Genomic DNA, 13,262 nt, shown 5'->3' with positions numbered 1-13,262 from the left:
GCTTTTCCTATGGGTTGTTGCTATCATGGTGCTTGTCATTAATCCAAGTTCTCAATGTATCCTCTTGGTGTAAGAATTCTTCGTATCTTGTTTCTCCCAATCAATCCTTGTTTCTGTTAGTGGCTGGTTGTCACTTCATTAGTTGGAAAAGGTTTCCATAAGCCCACTACTATCTTGTTCTTTTCGTTTTTGTTTTTCCAACAACTCCGTTCAATTCTTCTTGCAAGGATGTTTGCCAAGTTCATTTGAGATAATAGGTGTCATTCTTTTCTTCATTCTCTTCTTCCATATGAGCTAGTTCCTATTCTATTGTTCCGGAGGCTTTGTGATATTGCTCTTTTGGGTCAATCTTGTTGTTCTATCAAGATCATGGTGTTCCCTTGCTCTATTTAGTTGTTTGTTATGAATATTGTCTATTTCTTCCTTCTTATCGAATTTTTTGTCCCTTTTTCCTACCGAAGTGCTGCCGAAATTTTCCGTGAATTCTTGCTTCTTTCTCATATCACTCCTCATCGCCTTGCAACCTTCAAGGATCATTGTTTTCACTCTTTTGTAAAAGAAGCAATTAATTTTTTTACCTCTTGTTCTTTCTCATCCTCTCCCCCTTTTATTCTTGGATCTCGAGGAGAGATCCTCTTGTAGTGTAGGAGAGTTGTGACAACCCGATGCCGACGTTCCAGAAGATTCCCCTTCTATTCCGTTTTCGTCGTGTGTCTATTTTCTTTTGTTGCATCATCATCGCATCATGCGCATCATCAGCATTGCATCGGCATCTCCGTTGCCGCCAGTTTTCAAAACTTGCATCCGTTGTTAGTTGCCGGTTCACGTCGTTGTCCGTCCTGAGCCCGACCGCACACGCACGCGCCCGCGGCATCGTCAAAACCCTGTTTTTAAAGTGCGTTTAAAACTTTCTCTGATCGGGGTGAAACTTGGCATGCAGTCGTAATTTGTTTTAGTTAGGCCGCCTGTCGAATTTCGTCGCGATCGGGGTTCGTCTGGTACCCGAACGGTTGACCGTAGCGGCACCGTATTCGGTCTACCGTCGGACGTCTATCGGTGTTTTAAAAATCGTTGCCGCGCCGCCCGATTTCCCTCTCGTCTCCGGATACATACTCTACACAGCCAATCGTCCGTCACGCATTCGGAATTAGTCGAATCTGACCGCGCGGTTGGATCCGGGTCGAAATTTCGCTAAACCTAGCCCCCCCATTTGTCTATATATAGTTCCCGAGTGCATTTTTAGACAGCCCATCTTCCCTGCCTTGAAATTCGTGCCAACCCCCGAAACCCTAATCCTCCCGCAGCCTCCTCCCACCTCCTCCTCGCGCCACCCGGCCCGCGATCCCACGCGAGGCCTGCCAAGCCCATCCGGGCACCGCCGCCGAGCAGCAACAGCCCGAGCCGCCTTCAGCGCCCGAGGTGCCCCGCGCCGCCAGCCGCCTTCGCCGCCGCCTGCCCACCTCGCCAACGCCCGCCGGAGAGCCTCGCAGCCCCTCGCTGGAGATGAGTACCGCGCCGCTCCTCCTCCTTCTCCCTTACCTTTTCTCTCCCGCTAACCTCTTGTGTCTCTCCCGCTGTGTAGACCGCCATGGATGCCTAGCCTCGTTGGAGTTCCGCCCCGGGGCGCCCTGGACCTTCCCTATCCCTCGAGACCACCGGATCCGGATCCCACCGACGAGAGCCCTCCATTCCCGACCTCTGTGGTCCCTGTCGTCGCCTTGTCGTCGGAGTTCCCGCCAGCGGCGGCGGATGGGGAACTGCCTCCCTGCGTTGGGGCAGAGGAGAACGGGAACCCCAGTGTGCTCGTGGCCGAGGAGCGAGCCGCCTCCCTGGTCCGCGCCGGCCTCCAGCCAGGCCTCACCTTGGCCCAGGAGCTCCTCGGCCCAGCTCCGCCCTCTCCTCCAGCCGACCCAAGAGGCCAAGGTGAGAGCCCCTGCCGCCTCCTATTTCGCGCCTAGGCGATTGGGTGTTGTCCTGCGCCTCAGTTTCGGCCCATTTAGATTGTTTGAGTTTTTTTATGCGAATTTAGTAATTTCAGTAATATGGTAGATAGTAAAACGTCCGTAACTTTTATTTCGTGTATCGGATTGGAACGTTTTAAATATGTAACTCGTGTAGTTTTTCGCGTAGATTCACATTTTACAACTTGCATATTTGTTTGATGTAGTTTTGCACGCCGAATGCCTAGATATGCGTGCTGTCCTAATAGGTTTGCGTTCCGTATTTAATTTTCGCGCAAGTCCGGATTTCCCGAACGCCTTAGATAAATGCCCATGTTTTAGGAACCTATTTTCCATGTATTTTAGAGCGGTCACCCGTATTTTTGCGTGTAGGGATTGCCGCTAGTTTATTTTTCCGTGTATAGGTAATTATCTCGCATTTATGTGTGGCATTATTTTTGTTGTGCAACCCCGCATATTTTATATGTTTCCGGGGTAGAAAAATCCATGGGATTTTCCTGTGCAATTAGTTTTAGCATTAGAGCAAGTTAGTTCCCGCGATATTTTGCCGTGATGCCCTTTTGTTTATTTCGTAGGATTTATTCCGTGCTTCGTTTGACGGAGTTGTCAACTAGGGAGTTGTTCTTGGGTGTTTAGACCAGCCCGTGGTATTTTTAGTTGCAATAGAAATGCATGTTTAGGTGTGGTTTGATTGCCCTCAAGTTGCTAGAAATAGTGCTGATTTGGAGGTGCTGAAATATTTCTAAATCTGGAATCTGTTATATTTTGTTGCTGTCTTGTCTTGCTTGTATCTTTTGAACTGTAGCTCTTTTGAGGTTGGTCCAATGGAGGAAGTTGTAGTCCTTGTGTTTCTCTAGCATGTTGTGAATTTTCATGCCATTTGGAGACCTGTAGCATATGGTTTTTCTGCTGTTAATATGCCTTCAGATCGAAAACTGCAGCTTCAAAAACTGCTATTTTCACAAAGTCTGAAATAGTGTGTGGGAAGCCATTTTGTGACTTCTTTTCCTAGTGTTCCTTGCTGCCATGCTAGTTGTTGTTAGTTGTTTGTAGTAGTGCTTCTTGCCCTCTCTCGTGTCATGGCTTGCTTCAGTTTATTTGAGTTCAGTAGCCCGTAGTTGTGGGGTGTAGAAAATGCTATGTGTTTGATTTTGGCAGATTGTGGTGATTTCTTGTTTTGCTCGTAGAGTTGAACCGTAGCTCCGATTTGATCGTGTCCTACATGAAACTTGCTTAGAATCTCGTGTAGTTTCATTTTATCTTGCTGGTTGTATGTTTTGAAGTGCTCGTGACCGTCGTTGCACACATATTGCATTCATGCCATCATATCTTGCAGTGCTTGTAACTTTTGATCCGTAGCTCCGTTGGAGATGTTCTCTATGTGTAAATTGCTTGTCTCGACGCGCAGAATCACTTGAACCTATTTGTTTTGCTGTTTAACAACTAATTAAATGTGTTAGTTCAGATCTGGACAGAATTGTAAATTAACATGTGAGGTCGTCTCGGAGGTGCTATATGTCATTTCCGACCTCATTTAAAATGCCTAGATAGATAGTTTAATTACGCTTCACCTCTTGCCATGTTTAACCACATTTAATATTGTTGTGTATCTAATCGGGATAGAACTAAATAAATAAACGTGGAGTTTCGTCAATATGCAACTCATTGCATATTGAACTTCACTTAATGTGTAGTGTTTGTTTGTGTGATTTGTCATGCCGTGACTTGCATGTATATAGCTTCTCATGCATCATTTGTGTTGTGCATCGTGTAGTGAATTCCGTGTGTTGATTTGTGTTTCCGGTTTGCTTCGTCTCGATAGAGTTCCACAAGCGTGTCAGATTGTGAGGACCTGTTCCACTACATCGGTTCGTCTGCTTCACGGAGGCATTCTTCTTCCAAGAGGGATCTCAGGCAAGATGGAACATTTCCCCAGATACCATTACTATCATTGCCATGCTAGTATTACCGTTTCTATCGATTATGTCTCGTTGCCTACCACATGTTAAATATCAGCCTCTCAACAATGCCATGGAAACCTTCAACCTGTTCAACCTAGCAAACCACTGATTGGCTTGCTTAACCCTGTTGATAGCGTTGCTAGTTGCAGGTGTAGTTGCTTCCATGTGAAAACATGGGTTCCTTGTTATATCACCATGTTAAATGCTATTTAATTTAATGCACCTATATACTTGGTAAAAGGTGGAAGGCTCGGCCTTTCTAGCCTGGTGTTTTGTTCCACCTTTGCCCCCTTAGTTTCGGCTACCGGTGTTATGTTCCATAAATGAGCGCTCCTAACACGATCGGGGTTGTTATGGGAACCCCCTTGATAATTCGTTTTAGATTAAAGCTGGTCTGGCAAGGCCCAACATTGGTACTACATTTGCCCAACATAATAATTTTGATAAATTGAAATGCATAGGGAGTTAGCGCTACCCGAGGAGTAATTATACATAATACAGATAGGGCTAATGCCCCCCCCCCCGGTGAACTCCCGGAACCCATTCGTCATTCCCGGTAACTCCGAAAACCTTCCGGTAATCAAATGAGGTCATCCTATATATCAATCTTCATTTCCGGACCATTCCGGAAACCCTCGTGACGTTCGTGATCTCATCCGGGACTCCGAACAACATCCGGTAACCAATCATATAACTCAAATACGCATAAAACAACGTCGAACCTTAAGTGTGCAGACCCTGCGGGTTCGAGAACTATGTAGACATGACCCGAGAGACTCCTCGGTCAATATCCAATAGCGGGACCTGGATGCCCATATTGGATCCTACATATTCTACGAAGATCTTATCGTTTGAACCTCAGTGCCAAGGATTCATATAATCCCGTATGTCATTCCCTTTGTCCTTCAGTATGTTACTTGCCCGAGATTCGATCGTCAGTATCCGCATACCTATTTCAATATCGTTTACCAACAAGTCTCTTTACTCGTTCCGTAATACAAGATCCCGCAACTTACACTAAGTCACATTGCTTGCAAGGCTTGTGTGTGATGTTGTATTACCGAGTGGGCCTCGAGATACCTCTCCGTCACACGGAGTGACAAATCCCAGTCTTGATCCATACTAACTCAACGAACACCTTCGGAGATACCTGTAGAGCATCTTTATAGTCACCCAGTTACGTTGCGACGTTTGATACACACAAAGTATTCCTCCGGTGTTAGTGAGTTATATGATCTCATGGTCATAGGAACAAATACTTGACACGCAGAAAAACAGTAGCAACAAAATGACACGAGCAACATGCTACGACTATTAGTTTGGGTCTAGTCCATCACGTGATTCTCCTAATGACGTGATCCAGTTATAAAGCAACAACACCTTGTTCATAATCAGAAGACACTGACTATCTTTGATCAACTGGCTAGCCAACTAGAGGCTTGCTAGGGACAGTGTTTTGTCTATGTATCCACACATGTAAATGAGTCTTCATTCAATACAATTATAGCATGGATAATAAACGATTATCTTGATACATGAATTATAATAATAACTATATTTATTATTGCCTCTAGGGCATAATTCCAACAGCAGGTACATGTAAAGGGTTACTTTGACATGAGCGCTGATTGTGCTATTTGGAGTTTCTTCTTCTTCTTCATCATCGATCTAGGATGGGTTCCAGGTCGGCAGTCTGGGATAGCAAGGATGGATATCGTTCTTTTATCGTTTGTTTTCGTCCGTAGATGGACCCTGCTCTTCTTCATGATGATTATATGAAATGTATTATGTGACTGTGATGTAGCTTGTGGCGAGTGTAAGCCAATTCCATATGCTCATCCTTTCAGTACATGTACTTGTAACGATATCCATTCTTGCGAAACAACGAGATGCGTTTCTATCCCTGTCAAGGCCCTCGCGCCAAAATAAGGTAGAGCCGCATCTTGGGCATTACACAATGACTTTGTAGAACTATGTCAATCATTATCTTACCTCGAAGTTTAACTCCCACTCGATTCAAGCGATTGTTGCATCCAGACAATCTGAGCACATGCTCAATGATTGAGCTTTCCTCCCTTACTTTCCAGGCAAATAATCTTGTCGGAGGTCTCATACCTCTCAACATGGGCACGAGCCTGAAATCCGAATTTCATCTCTTGGAACATCTCATATGTCCCGTGACGTTCAAAATTTCTTCGGTGCCTCAATTGTAAGTCATTAAGCATTACACACCGAACTATCACGTAGTCATAAAAAACGTGTATGTGAGATGTTCGCAACATGCACAAACGATGCTCGGGGTTCAGCACACCGAGCGGTGCATTAAGGACATAAGCCTTCTGCGCATCAATGAGGACAATCCTCACTTTACGGACCCAGTCCGCGTAATTGCTATTATCATCTTTCAACTAAGTTTTCTCTAGGAACATATCAAAAACAGTAGAGCTACAGCGCAAGCTACAACATAAATTGTATAGACACTTTTGACTATGTTCATGATAATTGAGTTTAATTAATCATATTACTAGTAAACTCCCACTCAAATTGACATCCATCTAGTCATTCGAGTGTCGCATGATCCAAATTCACTAACTCAAGTCCGATCATCACGTGAGTTGAGTTTAGTTTAAATGAACATCTCCATGTTGATCATATCAACTATATGATTCATGCTCGACTTTTTGGTCTCTTATGTTCTAAGACCATGTATGTACATGCTAGTCTCGTCAAGTTTAACCCGAGTGTTCCGCGTGTACAACTGTTTTGCACCTGTTGTATGTGAAAATTGAGTCTATCACACCCGATCATCACGTGGTGTCTCGAAACGACGAACTGTCGCAATGGTGCACAGTCGAGGAGAACACAATTTTATCTTGAAATTTTAGTGAGGGATCACCATATAATGCTACTGTCGTCCTAAGCAAAATGAGGTGCATAAAAGGATTAACATCACATGTAAATCATAAGTGACATGATATGGCCATGAACTTGTGCTTCTTGATCTCCATCATCAAAGCACCGACGTGATCTCCATCGTCACCGGCGCCACACCATGATCTTCATCATTGTGCTGCCCTCGAGGTTGTCGCGCTAACTATGCTGTTACTACTAAAGCTACTATTAGCGATAAAGCAAAGCATCACCAAGCGCAAAATAATTAAAGACAACCCTATGGCTCCTATCGGCTGCCGTAGCATCGACGTGCAAGTCGATATTTAACTATTACAACATGATCATCTCATACATCCAATATATCATATCATGTATTTGGCCATATCACATCACATGCATACCCTGTAAAAACAAGTTAGACATCCTTTAATTTGTTGTTGCATGTTTTACGTGGCTGCTATGGGTATCTAGTATGATCACACCTTACTTACGCAAAACCACAACGGTGATATGCAAGTTACTATTTAACCTTCTCCAAGGACCGCCTTGGTCAAATCTGATTCAACTAAAGTTGAAGAAACAGGCACCTGCCAGTCATCTTTATGCAACAAGTTGCATGTTAATCGATGAAACCGGTCTCTCGTAAGCGTACGAGTAAAGTTGGTCCGGGCCGCTTCAATCCAACAATATCGTCGAATCAAGAAAAGACTAAAGAGGGCAGAAAATTGAACATCAACACCCACAAACTCTTTTGTGTTTTACTCGAGATATCATCTACGCATGAACCTAGCTCATGATGCCACTGTTGGGAACGTTGCATGGGAAACAAAGCAAATTCTACGCACATGCAATACCTATCCATGGTGATGATCATCTACAAGAGGGAGAGTGAATCTACATACCCTTGTAGATCGCTAAGCGGAAGCATATATAACACGGTTTATGTAGTGGAACATCTTTGCAATCCAAATCGCAGCCCGTCCCGCGATCCCATCACGATCCATCCTGATCTAGTGCCGAACGGACGACACCTCCACGTTCAGCACACGTATAGCTCGATGACGATCTCCGCCTTCTTGATCCAACAAGATGGGTGGAGAGGTAGATGAGTTCTCCAGCACGACGGCGTGGTGGTGGTGGTGGTGGACTAATCCAGCAGGGCTTCGCCTAAGCATCGCTGAACTAGACTAGAGGAGAAACAGATCTAGAGAGAAGTAGAGGCAGCATGTGGCAATTAGGGTTAGGGTTGCCTCTAATTCCTCTAGTATATATAGGAGGGAGGGAGGGGAGGAGGCAGCCTCAAACCCTCAAGGTTTGGCCGAAATTGGAGGTGGAGGAGTCCTACTCCAATCCTAGCACGAGTAAGATTCCTCCTCTCCACTTGGAAACCCTTTCCTCCTCATCCATTTTTGGGTTTTTTTCCTTCTCAAACCTCATGGGCCTTAGTGGGGCTCAGGCCAGACCAGTAGGGGCTGGTTTGTCTCCTCCCACAGACCATGAGGCCCCTCGGGGCGCGACACCCCTCCCGATGGTCCCCGGTACCCTCCCGGCACTCCCGATACACTACCTATTAGCGTGAAACTTTTCCGGTGACCAAAACGAGACTTTCTATATATCAGTCTTTACCTCCGGACCATTCCGGAGCTCCTCGTGACGTCCAGGATCTCATCCGGGACTCCGAACAATTTTCGGTTACCAACACCTATAACTCAACTATACTGAAACGTCATCGAACCTCAAGTGTGCAGACCCTGCGGGTTCGAGAACTATGTACTGAGACATTCTCCGGTCAATAACCAATATCGGGACCTGGATGCCCATATTGGTTCCTACATATTCTACGAAGATCTCTATCGGTTGAACCTCTATGTCAAGTATTCAGATAATCCCGTATGATGTTCCATTTGTCCTTTGGTATGTTACTTGCGCGAGATTCGATTGTCGGTATCTCCATACCTAGTTCAATCTCGTTACTGGCAAGTCTCTTTACTCGTTCTGTAATGCAAGATCCCGTGACTAACTCCTTAGTCACATTGCTTGCAAGGCTTGTTGCGATGTTGTATTACCGAGTGGGCCCCGAGATACCTCTCCGTAACACGGAGTGAAAAATCCCAATCTTGATCCATGCCAACCCAACAGACACCTTAGGAGATACCTGTAGAGCACCTTTATAGTCACCCAGTTACGTTGCGATGTTTGATACACACAAGGTATTCCTCCGGTGTCCGGGAGTTGCATGATCTCATGGTCATAGGAACACATACATTGACATGTAGAAAACAGTAGTAATAAACTGACACGATTGTATGCTACGTTTATAGTTTCGGTCTGCTTGTCCATCACGTCATTCTTCTAATGATGTGATCCCGTTATCAAGTGACAACACTTGTCTATGGTCAGAAAACCTTGACCATCTTTGATCAACGAGACTAGGGACAGTGTGTTGTTTATGTATCGACACATGTATTTGAATTTTTAATCAATACAATTAATTTTAGCATGGATAATAAACGATTATCATGAACAAGAAAATATAATAATAACCAATTTATTATTGCCTCTAGGGCATATTTCCAACAGGGCAGAGGCTATGAGGTTGGAGAGGTCGGGAAGGCCTGACTTCGAGGTGGAAGAGGAAGGATGCGTGGGTGTCGCGCGTCGAGTGGCATCGGTGGGATCCATCGGCGGTGGCTACGCCACGGCACCTCGTTCCTCACTGTCAACGCTTGAGTGAGACGGGGCTGGTGGGTAAGTGGTATCCCGGTGGGAAATGCCCTTTGGTGGACGGGTGCATCGGAAACACGTCTCCGCATTATTAAAAAATAAAAAAATTGTGTATACACACAAATACACATATAACACGTTCAATAAAATTTTCATAACAATATGCTTTCATATGTGGCGTAGACAAAAAACAAATACATAAATGAAAATGGGCCAATCTTTTTGTATTGTTGGGCCAGAATTTTGTTTTTTTATGCTGCTTGCAAATCATCATATTTTTTAATGAAACTTGGCATATTCAACGTGAATATGTATAAGTTTTTACATTTTTTTAAATTGCAAACATATTTTTGAATGATTTTAAAAAGTGAAAGTCCATGCCCCCGCCCACGAAGAAGTCGCTCATGTATCCCGGTGGGCTAGTAGGGCTAGCCCGTTTATTTCTTTCTCTGTCTATTACGAGTCCAACTACACAATTTAAGTGGGATGGATTGTCTCATCCCACTAAATCCCAATTCCACATGCAGCGTGAAATCTAAGACAATTCATTTGGGATGAAGGGAGTAGTACATCAAAGGATCATGTTCCTCCCCCACCCTCATATATAACCCTAAGCTATAGAACGTTGGGCCTTCGCCGCCACACTCAAAGTTGTCATGTATTTTAAAAGTCCTATTCTACTCCCGAGCTCATATGGTTAAACCTGGAAATGGTTATTAGAAAACCGGGTGTAACGGTTCGGTTATTACTTTGGGTTTGATTGGTTTAGGTTTTATTGGATTGAACATTTTTTAATTTGGTTTTGGTTTGGGTATGTGGAGAAATCAGTTTGGGTATAGTTGGTCATGGGCTTAAACAGTTTGGTTATAAACGGTTATAAACTATGGGTCCAACCCGGTTTCTAGGCATTGGTTATGTGCAATAACCAACGATAACCGAGAACGAATATCTTTGATCCGCATACATGTTGTAATGCACTATGTAATTATGTATTATGGAGAAATACCACATGAAAATCGGAAGTGTTTGCTTGTCCTTTAGCTAAGTAATTTTGTTTTAATACACTTGTTAGTGAGCTATTTATACGTCGGCATTTTTTTTTTGCCTTTTGTTGTGTGTTGACTGTATCTCAAGGCTAACTTTGTTCTCAAACTGTTGTAGATGCACTTATGCCTTTTCTATCTCATTTGCTTCTTAACTTGTCAATTTGTGCAATTATATGTATATTAAAGAAAACCCATAGTTATGTATTGGTTCTAAACCCACGGTTATGTATTGGGTTTAAGTTGGTTTGGGTGGAAAAAATAATGGGTTTAGTTTTGGTTGGGCTGAAAATGACATCAAATGGGTATGGTTTAAGTATGGTTTTGAGAGATAAATGTATGGGTATGGTTCAGATATGGTTCAAGTATGAAACCATTCTCAGGTTTACATATGATCCGTCATGAACAGTTTAATTAAAAAATAGTAAAAGAAACTAAATAATTCTGACTTTTCTTTGTGATAAACTTTAACAACTGTATGCTTTTAAAATTTCAGCACAAAATGATATTCGTCATAGGCATGGCAGAAAAGAAAACAAAAAACACACTCCAAAATGTATTCAAAACTAGCGGTCTTGGAACATACTTTTTTTTTACCAAGACTTCCAGTAATGTCATTTCGTGTTAAAATTTTACAAGCATACAAAATACTCCCGCCGTTTCGAAATATAAGTCTTTTAAGAGATTTCATTAAATGACTACATATAAAACAAAATGAATGAATTTATACTCTAAAATATGTCTATATACATCCGTATGTAGTTTTTAATGAAATCTTAAAAAAAACTTATTTTAGGAACGGAGGAGAGGGAGTATTTGTCAAAGTTTACCACAAAAAAAATTCAGAACTTTTTGAATTTTTTAATATTTTTTGTGCTACTCTTACATCAACATAGTTTTTTTTAAGATTTCATTAGAAAGTAGTTTGTCAGAGGTATCCAAATTGTACGAATTGCTACACTACAAGATAGTTTTTAGAAGCTGTCACTGACAGCTTCTAGGGGCAGGATTTTCTTGGGGCTGCTAATGAAGGGACGTTGAAGTAGGATAGCATTGCAACGTTCAACAACCAAATCAGAGTGGCGATAATAATTTTTCATCATTTTTTTATTTTTCCAATGATAGCTGGCTTGCCTCCATATCTCTCCCAAATAATAATAAAGCGACCAGTCATGGCATTTTTGCAAAAATGCCCTTTTATTTTCTGTTAATAAACCCGTAGTCCTTTGAGGAAAACGTTTCACTTTTATGATTAAGACCCTATATGTTTTCTTTGGCTGGTGTCGTCGCTGCTGCAGTTCCTGGGCGACCGGGCCAGGTCCTTCGTCGATGACCTCGCGCGCTACCTCCCGGGAGGAGCGGGGGACGCGCGCGCCGACCTCGCACGCCTCTTCGACGAGCTCCTCCGCCTCAAGGTGACTGCCGCCGACGTCGAGCACACCCGGCGCCGCCCCTCCGACCCCACCCTCGCCGCCTGGATCCACCGCCTCAGGGACGCGGCCCACGACGCCGACGACCTCCTCGACGACAGCGAGGCGGGAGGTGCACGCGGAGGCGGCAGGCTGGGTCAAGCATCGGGGTCTTCTCTCGATCTATCTGCGCGCTTCTACGCGGGGGACGAGGCGGCGCTGGCGGTGGCCAAGACGCTCAGCATGTCCGGCAACGACTTCACCGTCACGGACGCCGCCACGGGCGCCCTGCTGCTGCGCGTCGACGGCGTCCTCTTCAGCCTCCGTCGCCGCTGCCTCCTCGCCGACGCCCACCGCTGCCCCGTCCTCACCGTCCAAGAATCGGTGGGTCTTCTTCTCCCTTTCCGTTTCGCCCCCCCCTCTGTTCCCAAGCTCGTTGATTCCTTCTTCTCCAACTGTCTGACCCTGACGCGCCGCGGATGGTTGGTGGCCGGTGGTTCCAGGCGCTGGTGATGAACACGCGGTGGAAGGTGTACCGCGGGGACAGCACGAGCCGGCGGGACCTGCTCTTCATGGTGGTGAAGCCGTCGGTGATCCAGCTACGGTGGTCCACCAAGGTCAGCGTCTTCCTCGCCAGCAACGACGCCGAGCAGGCCCCGGACTTCCGGATCACCGGCAGCTACCACGACGGTGCCTGCTCCGTCTCCCTCGGCGAATCCGACACCCTCATCGCCAGGATCGTCCGCCGCTCCACCGTGGTCAGCGCGCTGCTGGGCAAGAACGCCTACAGCGTCACCGTCAACGCCGGCATCGACTACGCCTTCATCGTCGCGCTCGCCGTCGTCCTCGACGAGATGCACTACCAATGACACACAGCTCAAGTCTCCTCCTATTACCGCGGGTGATTCCTACGAATTGTCGTGTGTGTCAATGCTTTGGGCAGGGGAATCACCAATGCTCTGCTTTTGAGTTGATACATGTGTCAGTGTGACGATGTGAAACAGAGATTTTGATCCGATTCAGGAATGTTCAAAGAGAAAATTGATAATATGACACACGTTTCTTGGAACTTTGATCCTATGACACACCTTTTTTTCCGTTTGATTAGATGACACATCTTTCATTGATAACTAGATTAAATGACACAAATGAAGTTTTTCTCTCATTTTCTAGGTTTGGGCCTTCACGTCATATTTTATAGGACGTTTTTGCCTCTGGTCGTTATTTGACCTGCCTGGTACGATCGCTGGTTCCTGGAACGAGAAGCACAGA

At 44.8% G+C, this 13,262-nt stretch overlaps 1 protein-coding gene across 1 annotated transcript; it reads left to right on the top strand.

Moving 5' to 3' along the window:
* The first annotated feature begins 1,592 nt into the window (after positions 1-1,592).
* On the top strand, positions 1,593-13,059 carry LOC123397151. Its single transcript, XM_045091810.1, has 3 exons — positions 1,593-1,923; positions 11,839-12,374; positions 12,494-13,059. The coding sequence occupies exons 1-3, from the start codon at positions 1,593-1,595 to the stop codon at positions 12,857-12,859; spliced, it is 1,233 nt and encodes a 410-aa protein (XP_044947745.1). The 3' UTR covers positions 12,860-13,059.
* Positions 13,060-13,262: the final 203 nt, after the last annotated feature.

Source organism: Hordeum vulgare, chromosome 5H (assembly GCF_904849725.1).
Source record: "Hordeum vulgare subsp. vulgare chromosome 5H, MorexV3_pseudomolecules_assembly, whole genome shotgun sequence".
Lineage (NCBI taxonomy): Eukaryota > Viridiplantae > Streptophyta > Magnoliopsida > Poales > Poaceae > Hordeum > Hordeum vulgare.
The sequence above is the reverse complement of the archived record's forward strand: the minus strand, read 5'-3'. Positions and strand labels throughout refer to the sequence as shown.

Coding starts and splice junctions, on each gene's coding strand:
- LOC123397151 (XM_045091810.1), top strand. CDS start 1,593: ATGCCTAGCCTCGTTGGAGTTCCGCCCCGGGGCGCCCTGGACCTTCCC. Junction 1,924..11,838: donor AGCCGACCCAAGAGGCCAAG/GTGAGAGCCCCT, acceptor TTTATGATTAAG/ACCCTATATGTTTTCTTTGG. Junction 12,375..12,493: donor TCCTCACCGTCCAAGAATCG/GTGGGTCTTCTT, acceptor CGGTGGTTCCAG/GCGCTGGTGATGAACACGCG.